The sequence below is a fragment of the Triturus cristatus genome, chromosome 1_1 (assembly GCF_964204655.1).
Source record: "Triturus cristatus chromosome 1_1, aTriCri1.1, whole genome shotgun sequence".
NCBI classification, from domain to species: domain Eukaryota; kingdom Metazoa; phylum Chordata; class Amphibia; order Caudata; family Salamandridae; genus Triturus; species Triturus cristatus.
The window spans coordinates 906,665,779-906,688,315 of record NC_140579.1 but is presented as its reverse complement, the minus strand read 5'-3'; the positions used below and the strand labels follow the sequence as shown (position 1 = coordinate 906,688,315).

Genomic DNA, 22,537 nt, shown 5'->3' with positions numbered 1-22,537 from the left:
AATGAAGGGTACACAAACACAAAATCCAACACAGCACACAGGGGAGCGGAATGTACAGGAAAAAATACAAATTTACAACGAAGAGCAAACTTCCAAGAGGGGCCTGAGAATGAAGGGTACACAAACACAAAATCCAACACAGCACGCAGCGGTGAGGGAGGCACAGGAAAAAATACAAATTTACAATGAAGAGCGAACTTCCAAGAGGGGCCGGAGTATGAAAGTATTAGTTCTGAAAGTGTCTTTGGAAGAGAAGAGTTTTGAGTTCAGCTTTGAAGATCCGGGTAGAGGAGCAATGGGGGAAGTGAGTTCCATATTCTCACCGCATTGCCTGAGAAGGATTGCGCCATCGATCTTTCCCTTTTGAAGACGGGGGGCTCAAGCAGAAGCTTTTCCGCATTACGAGAGGGTCGAGAGCCTCTGGTCAATTTCAATTTATTTGCCAGGTAACGAGGGGAGGACGTGTGCAAGGCTTTGTGTGTGATGCAGGCAGTTTTGTAAATAGATCTTGCCTCAATCAGAAGCCATCGAAGAGGGGACAGGATAGGAGTGATGTGGTCACTACGTTTAGACCCTGAAATGAAGCGAGCTGCTGAATGGAGGATGGATTTGAGAGGGGAGAGGTGGGATTTGGGTAGGCCCGTCAGAAGAGAATTGCAATAATCCAGTCTTGAGAGAACCAGCGATTATACCAAGGTTTTTAAGTCTTTCTCCGGGAAGAACCGACGGATCCCCCATAGAAGGCGCAACTGGTACAATGCGTTCTTGAGAATAGAGTTGATGTGGGAGATTAAGTTGAGTCTTTTGTCAAGAATGACACCTAGAGATTTAGCACTGTCGACAATGATGGGTTTGTTGTTGAGCAGGTTCAGCTGATCCATCCACGATTGAACAGGAGGAGGTGAGAGAGAGGTCGAAAGGAGGAGGAATTCAGTTTTGGCGCTATTTAGAATGAGTTGGAGAGCTAACATCCAGTTGTGGATGGAGTTGAGAGTAGAGTCCAGTAAAGAGAGATCGTGTGCGGAAGACACCTTGAGGTAGATTTAAGTGTCATCCGCATAAAGATGGTAATGGATCCCAGATTTGCTTAGGAGGTTCCCTAATGGTTCCAGGTAGAGATTAAACAGAGTGGGTGCCAGGATAGAACCTTGAGGGACACCTTGACTTACAGCCAATGGAGATGAAAGACTGTTCGCTATCTTAATCATTTGGGATCTGTCCGAGAGGAAAGAGGCAAACCATTTAAGCACTGTGCCTTCCACGCCCATTCTCTGTTGAAGAGTGTTAAGGAGGGTGTTGTGATTAACAGTGCCAAAGGCTGCAGAGAGGTCAAGAAGAATCAGAAGACACGATTCCCCAGAGTCGAGTATACGCAGTGCATAATCAATCACTTGCAGCAGGGCTGTTTCAATGCTGCAATTTTGGATGAAGCCAGATTGGAAAACATCGAGGAGATTATTGTCCATAATATGTAGGGAAAGTTGTTTCGCAACACATTTTTCAGTGATTTTCTAAAGAAAAGGGAGGTTTGTGATAGGGCGGAAGTTGTTGAGGTCGGTTGCATCAGCGGAGGGTTTTTTTAGAAGAGGGGTAACCTGTCCTGATTTAAGGGCCACAGGAAGGGAGCCTTGACTGAGGAGGAGATTAACTAGCCTGGTCCAGTAAGAGAGAATATGGGTGTAGAAATCGATGGCGATGATGCTAGGGATGGGGTCAGAAGAGTGGTTGGATGGTTTGGTTTCAAGGATGCATTTGAGGTCATCTTCCGAGATAACGTCAAAGTATTGCCAGGTGACTAAGGATTTCCGCTCCTCAAAGGGGGTGGGGTGGGCGACTTGATCCACCAGTGCTTTCACCTTTTCATCAAAGAAAATGGTGAAATCGGCTGCTTTCTTTGTGGAGTCCTTGGGCTTAGTAGTGAGGGGAGAACAGTTTGAGTTTTTGATGAGGTCAAAGAGTTTTTTGGGTCTGTTTTTGGCTAAGTCAAGGAGGGATCTGAAATGGGATGCTTTTTCATGGAAGATGTGGTTGTAGTATTTGGATCTTTCTGAACGTAGCAGAGAGAGATTGAAGGTAGAAGGAGATTTTCTCCAATGTTTCTCCAGGATTCTAAGGTTTTTCCTTTCATTGTAGAGAGCTTTATTGAACCAAGGTGCTGAGGGGGTGTGTCTTTTCCTTTTGCTTTGGAGTGGAGCGACATTGTCGATTTCAACTGCTAGGACTGAGAGGCACTGAGTGGTGAGAGAGTTGACATCCACGTTAGGGTCAAGTCTAGGAAGTGACCGCATAGCAGAGTCACAAAAAGTGTCAAAATCAATGTTTTTAGTGTTGCGGAACCAGGTAGTAGCTCTTTTAGGTTGGCCGAGAGTTATAGCGTGCGAAAGATGAAAACGGAAGGGAACGAGGAAGTGGTCAGACCAGTCTACATGGATGGGGGGAGCAGTAGTCAGCAGGTCTGCTTTGGATATAACAAGATCCAGAATTGAGCCCTTGAAATGAGTGGTTTCAGAGCAATGTTGGAAGAGATCGTTGGCTGAGAGAAAGGTGGCATGCTTGTTGGCAGCCAAGTCTTCCAAAGAGCCCCAATAGAGATTAAAGTCACCCAGGAAGATCTGTCTGTCACTTTGAGAAAATTGGTCACTGATGAAGTTACCGGGCGGGTGGTAGATGGCATGGAATCTAAAGGGTGAGCCATGATGTATTTGAAGTTCTAGGGATAGGCATTCAAATGTACGGAAAAGGGTGGTAGGGAAGGCTTTCATTTGAAGAGAATTCCTGAAGATGATAGCAACACCGCCCCCAATTTTGTCTGATCTGTCATTTCTGAGGATAGAGTAGTCAGTGGGTACCAGAAGATCAAACAAAGTATGAGAGGAGTCATTAAACCAGGTCTCAGTGAGGAAGAACATGTCAAGATTCTGGAGGGTGATAATGTCAGAAATTTCCAATTTATGTTTGATTGCAGATCTGCAGTTGTGGAGCAAGCAGTGCAGCTCTGACGCAACTGTTTTAGTGATGGGGGTGTTAGGGCTGTTAAGGGCGATAGGGATAAGATTCTTGAATGAGGGTGCCCGGTAAGAGGGGGGTTGGTAGGTTCTGACAGAGGAGATGGTCTGAATAGTGCACTGCGTAGAATTAATGGGAGATGAAGGTAGAGGGGGAGTGACGCTGGTGGTCTTGTAGCTGGCTAGTAAGTTGGAGATGTCTGTAGAGGACAGACTGTGGTTTGCTTTATTGGGGCGCGGGAGCACGGAACTCCTCAGGAGGGTATTAGGGAAGGGGGACATCTTGGCGCTTAAAAGTGAGATGGACGCTACAAGCTGGGAAATGGAAGAGATGAGAGAATCAAGTTTATTTTCTAGGGAGAGGAGAGCTGAGCACGGAGTGTTGGGTGGCTTGATGGATAAGGGTGGGAGTGCGGAGGGTGAGGGGGGACGGGTGGGGGAACGGGATAAGGGAGGTGGAGCAGAGGGTGATTGAGGACGGGGAGATATGGATGAGCGGGAAATGGGAGGGAGTGAGGGAGGACGGGGCAAGGTGGGGGAGGGGGAAAAGGGAGGAAGTGCAGAGGGAGAAGGAGGGAGGGGAGGGGTGGGGGAATGGGTGGGGAGTTGGGGAGCAAGGGTAGATGGTGGGGAAAGATGGTGGGCGAGGATGATAAAACAGAGGTAGGAAGAGTAATATTTTTACTGGTGTTGAACAGAGGGGAAGAGTAGAGATCATAAATAGGAGGAGAAGGTTGAGGAGTCGGAAGGGGGACAAATGAAGGCCAAAGGTAAGGGGAGAAGAGAGGAGAAGAGGCTGAACAGAGAGGGGAGGACAGGGGGTTAGATGAATGCCAAAGGTACTTGGAGAAAAGAGGAGAGGGTGCTGTACAAGGGGGGGGGAGGGGGATCCAAGGAAGGCCAGAAGTATGGGGAGAAAAGAAAGGAAGGTGCTGGACAAGTACTGTAAGTTAGGAACGGTGATTGAAGGGGGACAGGCAACAGGTGGAGTGAGGGGGAGACAAGGAAGGAATTTTCGAGGAAGGAGACATGGTTAGGAAGCCCAGGAAGAGGGAGGGGAGGTTGAAGAGAGAAGGGAGGTGGAAGAGAAGAATTAAGGGGATGGGGTAGAGCGGAAAGAGATGAGGTGAAAGGGAGAGGGGAGGTTGAAGAGAGAAGGGAGGTGGAAGAGAAGAATTAAGGGGATGGGGAAGAGCGGAAAGGGATGAGGTGAAAGGGGGAGGGAAGGGGGAAGATAAGGAAAGTTGATCGGTAAACCAGGTTGTAAGACAGGTGGAATAATAAGGGGGGAGGTTGGTTGGATTAGGGGGAGGAGAAAGCGTTAGAGAATCGGGCAGGTGCAGGGTGGGGAGTGGGAGCGGATGCCGGAGGCAAGGTAGAGGAGCTAGGGGGAGGAACCAATTGGGAAGGGGGAGGGGTGGGAGGGGAAGGAAAAAAGGTAGGGGGCAACAAAGGGTAGGCCTGTGATTCCCGGGAACATGGCCTGATCGAGTATCGGGGAGTCAGGGGAGGAGAAAGGGAGAAAGGAGATGAGCTCAAAGGAGAATCCGGGGAAATCATAGTTGTATGGGTTGGACGAAGGGAGTGGAAGAGATGATCAAAGAGGGAAAGACAGGTGTCTGTAGCTTGTATCATGACAGTACCATTATTGTAAAGTGTAATGGTGAGAGAGCCATTAAAGCTAGTGGAGGGGGACATTTTTAGCTGCTGTCCATGCGGGATGGATGAGGAGGAGGAGACGTTGAAGGAATTGAAGAAGCTGGTGGACCAGGAAGGGATATCGTGAGTGAAAAAAATTAAGTCATTTTTGAGTTTCCCTAGGGACCCATTATGGAATTGATCAACAAAGAGGGAATCAGGGAATTGTTCAATGGTGTTGTGCTTGAACCGTTTTGCTGCTGCTTTGGTCCGATTGGGTGGGTAAATGACTTTGAAGCAGTTAACTCCTGACTTAATTTGAATGGAAGCCATGATAGGGAGAGGAGGGGCCACCAGGGTAGCGATAGCGCAAAGAAGAAGAATAAGAAGAGGAGGGCGCATATTCCGGAAGTCAAGTGAGGATAATTCAATGAGATTGTGGACAGGAGGCGACTAGAAATGCACGGTCAGGTTCTCTGGTCTAACTGCCCTCTAAACCATCATACCGGTGGGATAGAAGGCTAGGTTGTGTCCAGTGGCGGAGAGGGAGTGGGATCATAACGGGGCCAAAACCTACCACCCAGGGAATAGGACCTCCAAGTATGGAGGTCAGCATGGAAGTGAGAGTCCCCTAGAGGATCACAGTGATAGGTAGAGACATTGATCCTGACCTGGATTGAAACTCCGGGCGAAGGCAGCTCTCCGGGCAGGTATATGGCCGCTGTAGTAGCAGGACCAGAGGGGAGGTCATCCTGGTTAAGCAGAGACAAAGGCGGTTGAAGGGCAAGTAGAATAGGACCGATAAGGAGGAACTCTTGGCCACCCAAGGTGGGCCAGCTGGCCAGAATAAAAGAACAACAAGAGAGATAGATTTAACAACAATCTCCCCCTTAACCAAAGAGAAGCATTGAAATCTCTACAAAATAATGATCAATACATTATTAAACCCGCTGATAAGGGGGGCGGGATAGTGGTTCTTGATGCTGAAGACTATGAGAGAAGGATGAGGGATTTGCTGAATGTAGAGGAACATTATACGAGAGTTAGATTTACAGCTATGGGTGATCTGAAAAGGGAAGTTAGTAATCTCTTAACTTTAGGAAGAGACAATGGTTGGATTTGTGAAAATGAATTCAAATTTTTACTTAATAATAACCCAGTCATTCCTGCCATATATGGATTACCAAAAGTGCATAAAAATGCATCTAATCCCCCCATGCGTCCAATAGTCAGCAGCATAGGTTCTATTTTGGAGCCACTTAGTAAATACGTGGACCATTTTTTAAAGCCTATAGTCCACAAACAAAGGTCACACCTGAAGGATACAGCACATGCCATCGCTGTATTTGAGGGACAGGGCTTTAATAGGGTGACCCAAACTTTGGTCACCCTTGATATTGAAGCCCTATACACGAACATTCCCCAGGATGACACTATCCGGGTAATGGCAGATGTCCAGGAACAGGAAGATTTGAATGGGGCAAATAAGGATTTTATACTGGGATGTATCACGATGGTACTTAAAAATAATATTTTTTTATTCAAGGACTAACTGTACAAGCAGGTAAAGGGGACTAGCATGGGGGCTACCTGTGTGCCGAGCCTGGCCTGCTTGTACGTTAATGCATTTGAACAGCGCCATATATACAATGAAATGGCACCCTACTATGAAAATATCAAACACTGGTACCGTTTTATTGACGATATTATTTTTATCTGGGATGGAGCCAGTGATGAACTTGAGTCCTTCCTAGAATGGTTAAATTTAGGGGATCTTAAATTTACCGCCCACTACGACAAGGAAAGAGTCGAATTTTTAGATATTTGTGTAAAATGCGTTGATAAAGAACTCCAGGTGGAACTTTACACCAAGCCGACAGATAAAAATACTTTGCTACACTATAGTAGCAATCATCCCCATTCACAAAAGGATAATATTCCTTTTGGTGAATTTTTAAGACTCAGGCGTAACTGTACCACACTATCTGATTATTACAAACACTCAGAGGTTATGAAGATCAAATAAAAAAAATAGAGGATATCCAAACAAACTCATAAAACAAGCGTGGAAGAGAGCTCGCTTCTACAACAGAAATTGTTTGCTAGATATCAATAAAGAGAAAAAAAGAAGCAGGATCTAGACAGGGTGGTATTTGTTAGCCAATTTTCAGGGGCTAGCAATATAATCAAAAATATAGTCAATAAGTATTGGAAAATTTTAAATCATGGAGCAACAGTTCAATTACAAAAACCTCTTTTTTCATTTAGGAGAAATAAAACAATCAGGAATACTCTAGTTAAAACTTATCCAACAATAACAGAAACTCAATATACATTAGATGTTAAGAAAAAAAAAGCTATTGGCAATTACAAATGTGGATCATGCTCCATATGTCCACATTGTATAGAATCAAAAAGTGTGGAATTTTCAGGAAAAACTATTACAGCGAGGACTTTAAACAACTGTCGCAGTAAAAATTTATCTGTTGGTATGTCCCTGTGGGCTTGGATACGTCGGTGAGACGGGTAGAGAACTACGCACACGCCTACTAGAGCACAAATCAGCTATTAGGATCAATAAGGAGAATGCCCCTTTAACTGAACATTTTTATAAAACTGGGACATAATTGTGAGCAATTCCAATGGTTCATTTTAGAAAAAATAAACATCAATAGAAGGGGTGGAGACATCGAAACCAAAAGGAAACAGAGAGAGCAATGGTATATTTGCCATCTCAATACAGTGGAGACAGGTTTGAACAATAGGGAAGACTGGATGAGGATAATATCGAAGTAATATGGAAATAATATACCATACATTTTGATAACCTGATGGGTCCTATGCAGCCATTTGAACATGGTGACTCACTATGATGAGACACCTGTAATTGCAGATTAGAATACGACTTCCACATAGTTATGTGTGTTGGATGTACTTGGGTCATATAAGAATAGTATGGCATTCAACTATAGAACGATGACGAGCAATATTGATATTTTGCGGATGGACATAAGTACGGATTCAATCTAAGATGTCCTAGCAAAATATCTAATAAGGATAATCAATGGGGTAGTGTATGGATACAGACCCCCTATTAATGTGTAGGCATGACGTAGTATCTCAGGAGAAGGATACATTCATTACTTCGATGCAGGCTACAGGCTCCACGTATACATACAACGAAGTACTTCCGGTGTATTTGGGGCAGTGTGAGCGGACCACGAGGAGCGTGGCCGCGACAAGAAACAAAATTAGAATACATCGGCTAAAGGGAATAAGGTTAGGATCATTTGTTAATGTGAAGCGGGCTTAGTTGCGGACATTAATAAATTAAATATATTAAAAATGTTCAACTAGAAACGAGAGTTCTACTCGTATTTGCCGCGTTGTACTACCAGGGGAAAAAAGGTAGGGCCAGCACAAGATTACTTTCTATCTTGGAATTATGTTCCACGGCAAGGTGAAAATAGTTAGGGTCAGCACATGACTCCTACGTGAGCAATAACAATTAAGGAACAACCAATAAGGCGACGACAGGCTCATATTTAAACCCCGTTAAATGGGATTGGGGTTTGTCGGGAGAATGCCTAAACGACATCAGACGGGTAGAACGCAGGCTGCCACAACACAGAGGTGAGTTGAATGTAAACCGGCGGTAATTATATAAGGCAAAGAAATGCGTAAATGAGTTTTAAGATTGTTATATGTAGAACCCGGGATTTACTGTAGCGCTCTGCGACCGTTGCAAGTTTAAGGGCGGCTCCCATTAATTAATGCAGGGTGGCTAAGCTTCTTTCTGAGCAGCTTGTGGCAAGGCGTACATTATAGTTGTCTCGCTGATGCTGGTATGGGAGGAATTTGGAGATAGGCGAACTAATCTAGAGTCGCGGCGCAGCACAGATAATAATATCAGTGCTGGTTGAAATAATAAAGTATTAAGCGTATTAAATCAAAAGATGAGCAAATGAATTATGTGAGAGATTAATTTTGGATATTCTACTTCAGACAGCACGCCGGGGAGGTCAACGATTCATATATCCCTCGAGCGGGTCATCATAAAAAGTCCTGTGAGGAGAGGTATCTATAGAACCTCCCAAGGTATGTTACCTTATTTAACATACAGGGATTTAGTACTTATCATGACATCTATAAGAGTAGAGGAAACTGATGGCATCCATTATGTCCTTACTATCGTTCATATAGAGGACTTAATTTCAAAGTGGTGGGCAAGAGGAAAAATACCCACAGAAACACGGCAGAAATAGATTGTTAGACACGCACGTAAATTAAGTAATAAGGTACGAACACATCCATACTCATGTATACGACATAGAAAGGTAGTAAGTATAAACCTGTAGTCGAAAAATTGTAATCCTTTTCTTTTAAAACCAATTTTTTAAAAAAATTTTTTAGGGAATAATACCATTGTAGTTGAGTCAGCACTGAATTAAAGCCAAAAGAGTAGATGTTGGTTTTAGAACAGTATTTACAAATGAGACAGTGGAGACAAATAGACAAGATGTATATAGGCAAACTGCAATATAACATGTATCACGCCAAGGAAATGTATCATCATAGTGACACAGGGACATGATTAAAACTTAGTGTATAAAGTTTGTTTTGTAGATAAGTGATAGCCAGACATACAGGAGTTAATAATGAGATATGAACGATAGTAACACTTGGAAACTATTGCAACACAGGATTGTCACAGGAACGTAGGTAGAAAAACAAGAAAGTATAAAGGTACTAGAATTAATCCAAAGATGATATAAATTGTTTTTATCAATACATGAATAGGGATAGTGATCAAGAGGAAAATAAGGGTCGTATATCTGTTATTATGTGCAGAATATATTATTTCGGCAACTTTAATTCAGGATGTTAGAAGATGTCGATATGTAGTGATATTGAGAATTATTTGACAATTTATCTAATTGTATATAGGAATGTGCAGACTAAGAAAACAGTTTGTTGAGAAAACCATATCATTTGTCTTGAAGAACATGGAATAAATTGGAATGACCCATCGAAACGCGTCGACGCAATTTTAACTCACTCAATCTCTATTGGAAGACGGTCGGGTTATTGCACAATTAGAAGTGTTTAACGGACCATTCATTCACTGGCATAGATGATGTGTTGTAACAAAGACCAACGATAGTAGTCTGTGTTTTTGTTTTCTCTTTTATTTTCTCTTTTGTGTTTATGTTTGGATATTCATGTACTTGAAAATAATAATTTGTTTTGTATGTCAATATGATTAGTATGTTATGAATTAAGTGTATGTATAAAGCAAAAATTGTTTAGGTGTGAATTGATTAATTTTTATGCAATTTTAATTAAAGAAATATATTTTTAATATAATTTTTTTTATTTGTTGTGTTAAATATTGATCATAGGTTTGGAAAAACGATGTTTTCATGCTGTGCGTGAATGGTAACAATTGCGCTTAAGGATTATTCCAGAGGGAATTTATATTTCAGTACTCTATCCCTTTGGTTCTGTAAGGGGTCTCTCTCTTTTACTTACAGAATGAAAGATGTCCAGGACTGGTGACTGACTCCAACAGCTCCCAGATGGCTTCCTCATTAGCTCAGCCAGAGAGGAGGTTCGTGAGAGTCCCTTTTTTTTTTTTTCTTAGCCCCCCCCCCCGCCCCCCCTGAAATTTTGCTCTAGTTGCGCCTCTGGCACACAGTAAACCTAAGGCAGGCAGACACGTGCAGATGTCCGGTCGCACTCCCCCTCTCGCTTGATCACCGTAGGTGCTCCACCATTTTGGTAGCAATTTTCTTTCTACCCGATGCGTGCAAATTATTCCTGACAGATTGTACTGGGAGAGGTGTGGGCAGAGATGTGGGCAACAGCATATGGTCCATTGCGGTTGTTTATAAAAATGGCTCCCTCGAGCTTTGAGCTGACGAGCTCCTGGACGACGCACCTGCGTGCCTGTGCGGGCACTGAGGCCCTTGACGTTTGCTTGGCAGCCCACTCTTCCACCCCTAACTATTTTCTGTACTGAGGAGGGAAGTTATCCCGAAACCCGAGCCATGTCTCGGGCGATATTTTAAAACCCGGGATATGTATCGGGTCTAGAGATCATCAGTTCAACAAGTACTTACTTGCACCCACTGGGGTGAACCACTCAAGAACTTCATGTACCATCTTCCCGTGGGGCGACCCGGAGGAGGAGCTAGCGGAGTGCGGTCCATTGCGGTTGTTTATAAAAATGGCTCCCTCGAGCTTTGAGCTGACTAGCTCCTGGACGACGCACCTGCGTGCCTGTGCGGGCACTGAGGCCCTTGACGTTTGCTTGGCGGCCCTCTCTTCCACCCCTAACTATTTTCTCTACTGAGGAGGGAAGTTATCCCGAAACCCGAGCCATGTCTCGGGCGATATTTTAAAACCCGGGACATGTATCGGGTCTAGAGATCATCAGTTCAACAAGTACTTACTTGCACCCAGTGGGGTGAACCACTCAAGAACTTCATGTACCAGCTTCCCATGGGGCGACCCGGAGGAGGAGCTAGCGGAGTGCGTTCCATTGAGGTTGTTTATAAAAATGGCTCCCTCGAGCTTTGAGCTGACTAGCTCCTGGACGACGCACCTGCGTGCCTGTGCGGGCACTGAGGCCCTTGACGTTTGCTTGGCGGCCCTCTCTTCCACCCCTAACTATTTTCTCTACTGAGGAGGGAAGTTATCCCGAAACCCGAGCCATGTCTCTGGCGATATTTTAAAATCCGGGACATGTATCGGGTCGAGAGATCATCAGTTCAACAAGTACTTACTTGCACCCACTGGGGTGAACCACTCAAGAACTTCATGTACCAGCTTCCCATGGGGCGACCCGGAGGAGGAGCTAGCGGAGTGCGGTCCATTGCGGTTGTTTATAAAAATGGCTCCCTCGAGCTTTGAGCTGACGAGCTCCTGGACGACGCACCTGCGTGCCTGTGCGGGCACTGAGGCCCTTGACGTTTGCTTGCCGGCCCTCTCTTCCACCCCTAACTATTTTCTCTACTGAGGAGGGAAGTTATCCCGAAACCCGAGCCATGTCTCGGGCGATATTTTAAAACCCGGGACATGTATCGGGTCTAGAGATCATCAGTTCAACAAGTACTTACTTGCACCCACTGGGGTGAACCACTCAAGAACTTCATGTACCAGCTTCCCATGGGGCGACCCGGAGGAGGAGCTAGCGGAGTGGGGTCCATTGCGGTTGTTTATAACTTGGGCATACTGCAGCCAAAAATTCTCGTTTTTTTTTTTTTTCACCAAAGGGGGCCCCCGCAGACAATGGGGGCTCCCAGTGTGGTTCCGTTAAGGACGGATAAATGGCCGTATTTTCAAATGGTCATGTGAGCTATGCTGGAGCCGCGCTAGTGTGCGGCCATCTTCCCCATCTTCCTAAATAGCTTCCAGCTTGTGTCAGTAAGACAGTGAGAATCTCTTATTAGACATTGCATTTTTCCTTGATATTTTATGTTTGCAGCAGCCTCAACTTTAGGGTGACCAACTGTCCGTAAATTTCACAGACCGCACGTTATTTGGGCCTCTTGTCCGTGAGGAATTCCTTTACGGACGCCTTTTTTCTGTAATTTCAGTAATCAGAGTGATCTGGCTGCCCCCCTGCAAGCAACCTTAGAGTTCTGTAACTCACTGCAAGGGCCAGTTTGCGCTCCTGCTGTGATCAGTGGTCTGCAGCGCCCCCTCACCAACCTGACACAGATTACTATTGGCCCATTATCATTCTGTATGTCGGCCTTATTATCACATACAGAATGATAATGGGCCTCTCTGCAGTGACGCATTTGCTGTGTCTCCTCCTGCCCCAGCCGAGGGCATGGCATTTTTCTTTTGTTTAGTGGCTGGTGTCAATTGAAAAGCCAGTTGAATAAAAAAAAAAGCCATACTTTACAAATTCTGTTGAAAATGGGTAAAGAAACATTTTAAAATAAAGCGGATAAGTGAAAAACAAATTAATTTAAAAAAAGGGGAATATTTTAGCAACATTTATGAAACAGCGCGAGCTGTAGAAGCATTTTGAAATGATAAACCAGGCACATGTCGGTTGTAAGAGGTGTGTTAGGTACATCACACCGCTTGCTTGTGTTTTGTACATTAGTATGCCCTTAATACACCTTGGTCCGTGCCGAAGAGGGAATTTAAGGAAGAGTTTGTTTAGTGAAAGTAATTTCAAATCGCTTTTCACAAACCTCCTGGATGTTTCAAGTGACAGGTTGAAAACAGCCCAGCAGAAAGGGGATGTTTTTTCTTGGCATGCGGCTGTATATGCGTAAAGATTCCGAAACCAAACTTTGTTAAAGCAATACAGCATGTCAAACAAAGCATAAAAAGGCAATAAATGCAGCTATTAAAATGAGTGTTGGAAGTCCATTTCCTACAATCTTTGGCATCTTCTACTTTCAGAGTTCACAGACCTCTTTGCAATACTGAATTTGAGAATTTCCCACAGTTCTGCACCAGAATTTTAATATATCACCTGTTCTTTAAAGAAAAATGTGCCTTCATGATTGCCCTGATTGTGAAAGGCCATACAGTCATACATGTTGCATGAAAGGACTGCTGCAGGCAGTAGTATTGCTTATTGTGAGTGCTACTTAAGTGTATTTCAAGAATGTCACAATTACTACAGTAAAGGTGCAACAATAATGCCATACGAGCCATCCCCCTGGCGCCCCACACTCGCAAGCAGGAAGAGACACTAATTCTCTAATGGCTGATTTCAATCAGGGTGGGCTAGGTCAGCACTCTCCTAGCCGCACACTATTTGCTGAAGCATTATGACCAGGGCCGGACTGGGAACCACAACCGGCCCTGGCAAAGTGCTCGGCCGGCCCTCCTCGGGGGTGGGGGGGAGGGGTGCTGCCGAGCTTTTTGCCAGGGCCGGTTTGCGGACGATTTTGTTACAGGGACGATTTTGCAAAAAAACGGCCCTGTAACGAAAACGGCCCCCAGGGGCCCAAAACCGGCCCCCACCAGTGCGGCGCACCGGGGGATTGCCCGGTGCCTGCTACGGCCAGTCCGGCCCTGATTATGACTGACTGGCATTGATTGGTGTGCAGGGTCAAACTAGGGCAATCTGGCAGTGGAGAAGGGCTGGCCTGACGGGTCAGTGTTTTTGTCTGCTTTTTGGCCTGTTTTAATGTCTGTGGGCATGTTCTTCTGATGTGTCTTCAGAAGATCAAAATATCCGGCTTTGTAAATATGGACCACTGTTTTTTGGCTATCTGCTTTGCTGATGGGAGCCACTTTTATTCTTGATGCCTGGGCCTATTTTCTGTCCCAGTCCAGCCCTGTTGATGTGACCAGATATAGATTGAGAACCACAATGAAAACCAAAGGGACTACTCAAGATAAACCAGGGCAGACAAGTAAATAATCCATTTAATGCATGTTTTCATTTAAATCTGATATTTGTGATTTATTTTCTATTATGAATGGTGAACTACAGATACCAGTATGTAAAGAAAAAACAGCAAAGACATTTAAGAGCCAGGTTTTCAGCTTCTTGCGGAACACGAGTATTGAAGAGGAGGCTCCGACGTGGGAAGGGAGGTTGTTCCATGCTTTGGAGGTTACATGGGAGAAGGCAAGGCCTCCGGCTTGCTAGTGAGAGTCTGGCTGAGTGGAGGTTTATGGGAGGTGTGTAGAAGTGTATGTTGATATTCAGGTATGCAGAAATGGTTTTGTGAAGTGCTTTGTGTATGTGTGTGAGCAGTTTGAATCAGGTTCGTTTGTTGATTGAGAGCCAGAGTAGTTCCCTGAGGTGAGAGGTGGTGTGGGTGCGGCAAGAGGTTGACTTTTAGAACTTAAAATTTTCGTGTCTGTGCTTCTTAATGTGGGCCTCCATGTGCAGCTGGATGCAGGTGCTGTACAGCATCTGTGCACTACCGTAGACTGCACTCATCAAGTGATGACATAGAGCAGGCGGACACATTTATGTTCAACTGTGGACAAAAAGGGAAGGTAGTTTATAGCTTTTATTGACCTTAAGCCATGACTGTAGGGAAAGAACACAGGTACTGGGAACCTGGAGAGCAGGGACCCTGTACACCTGCATCAAAAGCCAGGCAAAATGTAGGGGGGCGGGTGGGGGGTACTGCACCAGAAACCCACTTTCTTCTGGCTGGCCAATTGGAGAATTGCACTCTAGTCTACCACTGCCGGTCCCAATTAGCTATATTCTATGCATGCTGCTTTACATCTCACAATGGCACTCTGATATGAGATGCTAGTAACTAAGTCCACCCGAGCAGATCTTCCTGACCACTTCTCTCACCAAACATGACTGCTCAGGACCATGAACTGTAAACAAAATATCAGACTGGACAACCCAGTGCAGTAACCATATAAATAGATCATGATCATATGAAATACCTCAAAGACCTGCACAGTTGATCAAAGCTACATGCCTACTAAAAAAACCATGAAATGCACGATTGTCTCAACCTAAAATAAACTATTTTTGACTTGTACTTGTGTTGGTTGTCTATTTACTTATGTAATAATGCGCAACCTTCGCTTATGTGTCTGTAAAACTTACCTTTTGTCTTGAATTTATGTCCTGAATTTTTACCCTTTGTCCTGAATTTTTACATTCACCGTCCTGAATTTGCAACCATACCAGTTGGTCACCCTATTCAACTTGCATCTTTTTGCTCCCGTATGTTTATGAATATACTTCATGCGCACACCTCACGCGTCATCGCTTTCCTCCTCAGCACCGTCTTGTCACTCCCGCGTACCTCCGTTCACCTCCTCCACCCTTCACCTGTAAGCGCTTTTCATTTGGCGCTGTCAGTGTTTGGACAGCAGCGCTTTCTCCCACTCTCCCTGCAGACACGCTACTACGACCGATGCATGTTGGGCCTTGATTGTGTGGAGACGCCCATGACAGACCAGCCTCAGCCCCTGACCTGTCGCGGCATAAACGACCACCTTCAATGCAGACTCGCCCGACTTCTGGAGGCCACTCGGGTCACAGTACGAACTGAGCAAAAATCCTGTATGTCGTGTGGAAAATACAGAAACTTTGGAAATAGCAAATAAGTAATTGCTGAGAAATTGATCAATGCTTTTTGCCTGTAAATCTGCTAAGGATATGAATATAGGGGCCAGTTTTAAAGTAGTTTACAGTTATTGCCGGGTCACTGTTATCCGGTGTTTTGGCCAATTAAAATGTACCAATGTACACGGATATGTAAAAGTTAAGTCTTGGAATGGACACACGGTGCCCTGGTAACATGAAACCATCTGGTCACTCTAAACACGGGAATCTCTTAAGCCAGATTTGGAGGGAAACCATATGCAGTCCTTTTTAATGTAGATCAGCCACCCGGACCTTGACTTCAAAGGTCCAAAATTGTTTTAAAAACGTGACTCAGTGCACCACAAACATTCAATAACGCAGACTTTGCGATCTGTAAGTACAGATTAACAATAATGGATGCTCACTGGCCCCTTGGAAAGTGTAACACTTTTACTTAGCCAACAGCACTTTACATGCTGGGATTTTTTTTGTTTTATCCCAGAAGCTGATGACTAGAGTCGCTGCATGTGGCAAACATGACATGATGCCCATTCGTTTGTGAAGCCCCTCCCATGTGCCCGTGTATGTGATCTCCGGTGTCTTACGGTTTATTCCTAAAACGCGGCAGCTGGAGGGGAAACTTATTAGTTTCCTCGACGCTTTCTGCTAGGCCGCGACCTCTCCCTCACTGCTTGGACTGTGTTGGGAATAGACAGCATCTTGTAGCCAGTGCAGTTGCCAAGGGGACTGCTTCTGCTGCCCAAAAAGAAGAATATTGTTGTGATAGTCCAGAGACTGATCATCAACCATATTGATTACGGAAATGTCCTGCTGTCCTCAATAAATGAAGATCTTCTCTCCAGGCTTGAGGTTCTGCAGAACACTGCAGCCAGGCTTGTTCTCAACCTCCTGTCAAGATCCCCCTCGGCCCCTAATCTGAGATTCCTCCACTGGCTCCCTGTCAGGAGCGAATTCATTTTAAGACCCTTTGTTTAACATATAAAAATATTTATGGTAGAGGTCCGGGTTATTGGGCCCAAAAGCTAAGCTGGTACCAGCCTCGCAGGACTATGAGATCCAGCAATCGATCACTTCTTACACCTCTCAGAATCCGTACTATTGGAAATGGTGGACGGTCATTCTCCTTTCTCGCACCCGCTCTCTGGAACAAATTGACCCCGCATCTCCGCAACATCACTGATCATAACTGTCTTTGCAGAGAGCTAAAGACATGGCTGTTCGACAACTAACTAGTCCTCCCCTTCCAAGCTGACCCCCGAGCTGTCCGCAAGCGCCATGAGACTTTCGGGTGATTTGTGCGCTTTATAAATGCCCCTTGATTTGATATGATGATCCAAGCACTGTAAGGAGGGAACTTTGTATAATTGCGGCCTGACGGGGCCTGTCACAAGCCTTATGAGCATTTCAGTCAGTAACATCGCAAGCTGAGGGGATGTGGACGCTGCTAGCCTGTCTCGGAAGCCTGGTACAGTTGAGTCAGGCGGGTGCCTCTAAAATTCCAGTACTAGTGGCTACTCCTCCGCTAAGGTGGAGGAGCGTCGCCCCACTGCTCAAAAGGGAAAATAAAATGATAACATCGATATTATTTTACTTTCCCTTTTGCAGTCAGGGGTGGGGCGGGCGGGGCTGGCTAGAGCAGGGGAGAAGTGCTGTACACTCCCAAAGTGCGCATAAACTGTTTGCGCCGACCAAACAATTCATGCACACTTTGCATATCCGGAACAGGCACAGGCTCCCTGTTGCAGTCGGAGCACCGATCCACCACGCTCAGACCAATCACAACGCTGCATTGCAGCCTGTCTGCCCGGCTGCTTCCAGCTGCCGCAGGCCACAACAGAAAGATTATGAGGATGGAGGAGAGGCGCAGCCGGCCGCAAAAGGTAAATCCCATTTTTTATTTCTTTTTTAAAAAAAATGTATTGCAATCCCTGTAGGAAGGTGGATATCTGACTATGGTTACCCCCAAATTTTTGCCTAGTGTCTAGCTGGTTTTTCGACTTAGTTGGCCTGAGATCCTGCTATTCAGGATCTCAGCCTGGCTGTTCTCTCTTTAAAATGGACTCCATGTACCCTAGGTACATACCCAATTGGTTGGATCACCCTGTCAGCCCCTGTACCAGTGTGCACTAGGTACCCAGGGCATTGGTGTACCCAAGGCCTGCCAGGGGCTGAAGCATGTATTATGCCACCCCAGGCTTGGCCTAACAATTTGACACAACTGGCTGATCACTCAGCTGGGGTAAGTTGGTGTAATCACCTCTTACTAAGGTGTAGTATACCTATACCTAACCTTAAATGGGACACCTGGTAACCTATAAGTCACTCCTATGGCAGGCCTTAACAATCCTGAAGGCAGAGTGCTTGGTTCCATGTGAGATGGTGCTCTGGCATGAGCTGAGCCTGTCTGCAGTGGTCGGAACAACTTCCTTCTACTGTTTCCAGATATCGTCATACCATATACTCTTAAGTGCATTATGAACCTCGCGGTTAAATGCTATCTTTGGTTTGGCTTTATCAAAACATGTCGAGTAAGGTGTCATACGAATTGGAATACTAACCCCTCGCCAATTCTGGCGACGGGGTTAGCATTCCACCCTTCTAGAGGGACACGACATGTACAGTGCCTGAAACCCGGGTAAAATCAGACATAGCCTCAGCTCCACAAAATGGATGCTGCCACCACAGACACAAGTCTGCCCTCCTGCTGCTGGGAGTCCTTCCAGCTTGGGAGGTGTGGACAAAGGGTTTCCTGCCAGGGGAGGTGCGTGCACCACCCCAGACAGGATTTTGTGTATTGGTCAGGTAGGGCTTGAAAGAAACCAGACATGCCTGTGGCTCACAAGGAGCCTCGGTGCATATGCCAGTTCAAACCGGTCCTGGGGCACACCAGTCCCGGGCCTGGGGCGAGCTGGACAAAGGATTGGGGGTGTAACCACCCCCCTTCCTGGTCCCACCCATAGGGAGGGACCTAGCAGGTAGTCCGGCCCCTAGAATCCGTTTAAAGGTAGGAGCTGTGTCCTAAGACTTCAGACATCCTGGAATCAACTTGAAACTAAGAAGAAGACGGGAACTTCGACATTCTGCTGCACAGAAGACTGAAGAAAATCTCCCCTGTGGTCAGGGAGTGACCACCTTGCTAACGCAAGCACCATCCAGCGAATCACCGTCTGCTTTGCCGCCGCCTCCCGCCGGAGCCCGAGCCCAGAGACTGACAAGACCTGGACCTCCAGACCTCTCACCGCCCGATCCACAGTCCCTGAAAAGAGGAGACCCGTGGAGGCACCGAGACACGTGGAGCCAGCCATCTTGGAACGACTACGACAAGCTGACAAGTGCAACAACCGAGGCTCCCTCCAAGTTGTGCTTTGGGATCTGAGAAGCCCAACACCCGAGCAGCATCTGCACCAAAGGTGAGCCCTCCAGCATCTCCACGATCTGCGTGGGGCCCTTCTGCATTTTGCCACTCGACGCGCCTAACCGGTTGCTGGCCCGCTGGCTAGTAGCCATCTTGGCGACGAACTTCAAGAAATACACCGCTGGTCTGGTTGCTCCAGACTGGCCCTTGCTCCCCTCCAAAGGAGCAGTCCTTCTGACCTTGCTGGTCAGAACCATCAGCTTATTTCCTTTTCCTACAACAATTGCTTTTGCCAAGGCTTGTTTGCTTCGATCAAGTCGCCGACACCGCCGACAGCGAGAGCCTGCGTGGGACAGCTCGTGAGCCGACTCCTGGACGTCGTCGACCTTCAGGGACCACGTGGCTGCGGAGACAAGCTACCCCTCATCACCTGTTTGCACCCGACATCGCCTGGTACCCACCTGGTGCCACGCTGGTCACTGGCTAGTGACTGTGAACACTGTCCCCTCTGCTTACAGGTCTTCAACATCTCCGATCCACTCTTGGATCCACTGCATCTCTCCCGGACCGACCGCCTGCAGCATCTTTGTCTTCAAGCTCCACGGAACAGATAGAAGCAACCCGACGCACTTCGAGGCCTATGCACCCGCTTCCTGTGGGTGAGGTAAAGCTGGCACACCTGTGCCCAAGTGTAGTATTACATCTCTAGTGCCTGTGTTCCAAATCTTGAGTTCCTAGTCCATCCGGAAGATCCTCTTTGCAGTAACTTTGTACTTTTTACGCACCCATTGAAACCTATGGGAGCACGCGTGTGACTATTTGCTCTGCACACGCCACCCGTGGACCTCCTGGTCACTAACTGACGTTAGCTCCTTGTAGGCCCAGCGATTCTAGAGGCCCTAGGCCTTTTCCCTTTTCTGTTCGTGGTACTTATACCACTATTTTAGTATATGGTTTGAGTGGCCACCAGGGCCTATCCATATAACGTGCAACTTCTGTGTGTTCTGTGATAATCTTGTTTGACGATTTGTGCTCCTGTGCTCATAAAGAGACTAGGGGTTACTTTGAGAAATAAATACATATATATTTTGAATATATATCTGTGTGGTGTCCTTTCATTGGTATAAAAGGGGGTTACATTTGGTAAAACAGCTGGCTTAACACGTTTCACGAGTTTAGCCTCAAAGACTGCTTAGCCTACGCTACCACTAGGGCAGCTAGTCCGAAAAGGTTGACTTACAACCACACCATAAGGGTTGCTTGGCATGGTACAAGGTGATCACTTTAACTAGTGAGCATCATATACCAGGCCAACTTCTCACAATCCCCACCACCCACGTCCGGTAGCAGCCGCTACTGCTTTCAAGTGAAGCCGGAGCCTCTTAATAAAATGCTGAACAGGGGAGAACTTTTGGCTGGGCATTAAGGGATACTCTTTTGGACCAGGTAGAATGCATGTATGCCCACTGGCACCATCTTCTTTATGACACTTTAGCCAGTCTTGGCTTTTTTGTCAATGTCACTTGCCATGCTTAATTTTTAGGTCTCACCTAGGCAGCGCATGTGCTTTCTCTCAAGACCTGCTGTATCTACTGTATGTGCTTTCAGCACGCCCATCCGTTCTCTTTTGTTCCTTATTTATTTTTAGAGTTTTATGTACTGCGAACTTGACCCACAGGTATAAGTGTGCTTTACATGGATGGCAAAATTAACGTTACCCAGGTTATATATGGGGTAAGTACAATTATATGTGATAAGCATAGAGATATAGCAGCTTCGTGCATAAGAAGAAACACTAGCAGATTACATAGATGTAAGTATTAATACATTGCAATAGAGTATACCAGAGGAGTACGATGGACAGCGCGAAATGCGAATGAAGATTTCTGAGGTAGCTGCAGTAGGATGTCGACTTGAGGTAGCAGTGTAGGTATGCACAACAGTGATGACATGACATAAGCAAAGAAAAGCATATAGGCTTAGTAATGCGTGATACATATATATGGCAACAGTATCTACCAGAGTATATGATAGACAGTAAGAAATGTGAGTGTTCTAGTTGAGGTGGGTATGGTAGGGTGTGTCGACTAAGGTACCAGTGTAAATATAGGATAGCAGTGATTGAGGTGATGTGAGCAAAAAGGCATAGCATAACATATGCATGTAATAACAAGGGCGGGCCAGTGTCGGTGTGAAATATCACAAGAGCATGGAGTGGAATGGCATGGAATACCATTGTAAACTACCAGTATACCGATGTACTACTGAATACACCAGACAAACCACAGTACAACAATAAGAGTGTACTACCAAAATACCAGTGTGGATTATCCGTGAAGCCCAGCCACATGCTGATGTGGGATCGAGGAAGGCAGCAACTGATCCTAACAGGGTCTGTGAGCCCCTGCAGCTAGCCCTGATACCGCAACCAACCTGCAGATAGGGCTTCAGTTGCATGGGGGCGGCAAGCCAAGCTGTTGTTTACATTCCCTGGGTATATCATGGTTAGTTAGTAGACAAATATTTAATTGTCAGGCAAAGTCTCTAGGACGCGAGGGTTCACTGTGTGGTAACAGCAGCACGTCAATGATATGTTATGTGTCATTTGTATAGCACCTATTCACCAATGGTCTCTTAGTGTTTGTGTGAGAGATACAACCTAACACCATCTATTACCTGTCACAATACCCATTCGGTCATAGTACCCCCAGGGGCACCCCGCTTTCCCCCCTCCCCCAAATTAGGTTACCCAATGAAACACAAGAAACAGTTGTAAGTGGGTAACAAATGCTGCAGGTTTATTACATAATTCCAGTATATGGGTGGGTTATCTTACGGGCGATCCAAGGGCAGGCGACCATCTACTTCACCTGCCTGCCTGATGAGCCGGGCAGCGCGGGAACGACCCGCAAGTGCTGCCCCCCAAGTGATTCTTTCTACGATCACGTGCCGTTGAAATTCTACTCACGCCCCCCCCCTCTCGGGGGGGCGTGTGGGGGAAGGCTAAATAGCCTCCCCCTCACACCTGGGCCCGGAAGTGACGCGCATTGCGCGTCACTTCCGGCCCCTGACACGGAGGGGGGCACCAGTCTGTGTCCCTGCCCCCCCCCCCCCCCCAAGGGAGGGAGGGAGTGGGGAGGGGTGACCGGGGCCACTAAGGCGCCGACCGCGGTCAGCGGCAGAACTTATCTTGCCCAAAAGCCTGCATAGTCAAGAGTTTTCAGTTTCTTCCTGAATGGGAGGAGAGTGGCTTCCCCACTCACACTTTCCGGCAGCCTATTCCACATCTGGGGAATCAGCCAGTAAAGCTGAGAGAAAGTCTCCATTCACTCTTCATTTAGTTTTTTTATGATCGGACAGACCTGCTAAATACACTAGCCAACCTTCTTGTTTGTCACATGGCTCTGCACCATCATCGGGGAGTTATAGCAATCCGTGCTTATCAGCAGCGGACCAGTCGAGCGCCAT

At 46.2% G+C, this 22,537-nt stretch overlaps 1 protein-coding gene across 4 annotated transcripts in view; it reads left to right on the top strand.

Moving 5' to 3' along the window:
* The first annotated feature begins 8,103 nt into the window (after positions 1-8,103).
* Positions 8,104-22,537, top strand: part of LOC146871264 (GTP-binding protein REM 2-like) — a 169,063-nt gene continuing 154,629 nt past the window's right edge. For 2 of the 4 annotated variants that reach the window (XM_085650717.1, XM_085650721.1), the window contains exon 1: positions 8,104-8,276. In XM_085650717.1, the coding sequence (XP_085506843.1) occupies positions 8,203-8,276 (74 nt within the window). In that variant the 5' untranslated portion in view covers positions 8,104-8,202. Of the gene's footprint in view, positions 8,277-8,648; positions 8,742-9,590; positions 9,950-22,537 lie in introns of those variants that run through there. The other 2 variants (XR_014980933.1, XR_014980936.1) reach the window with 2 other exon arrangements.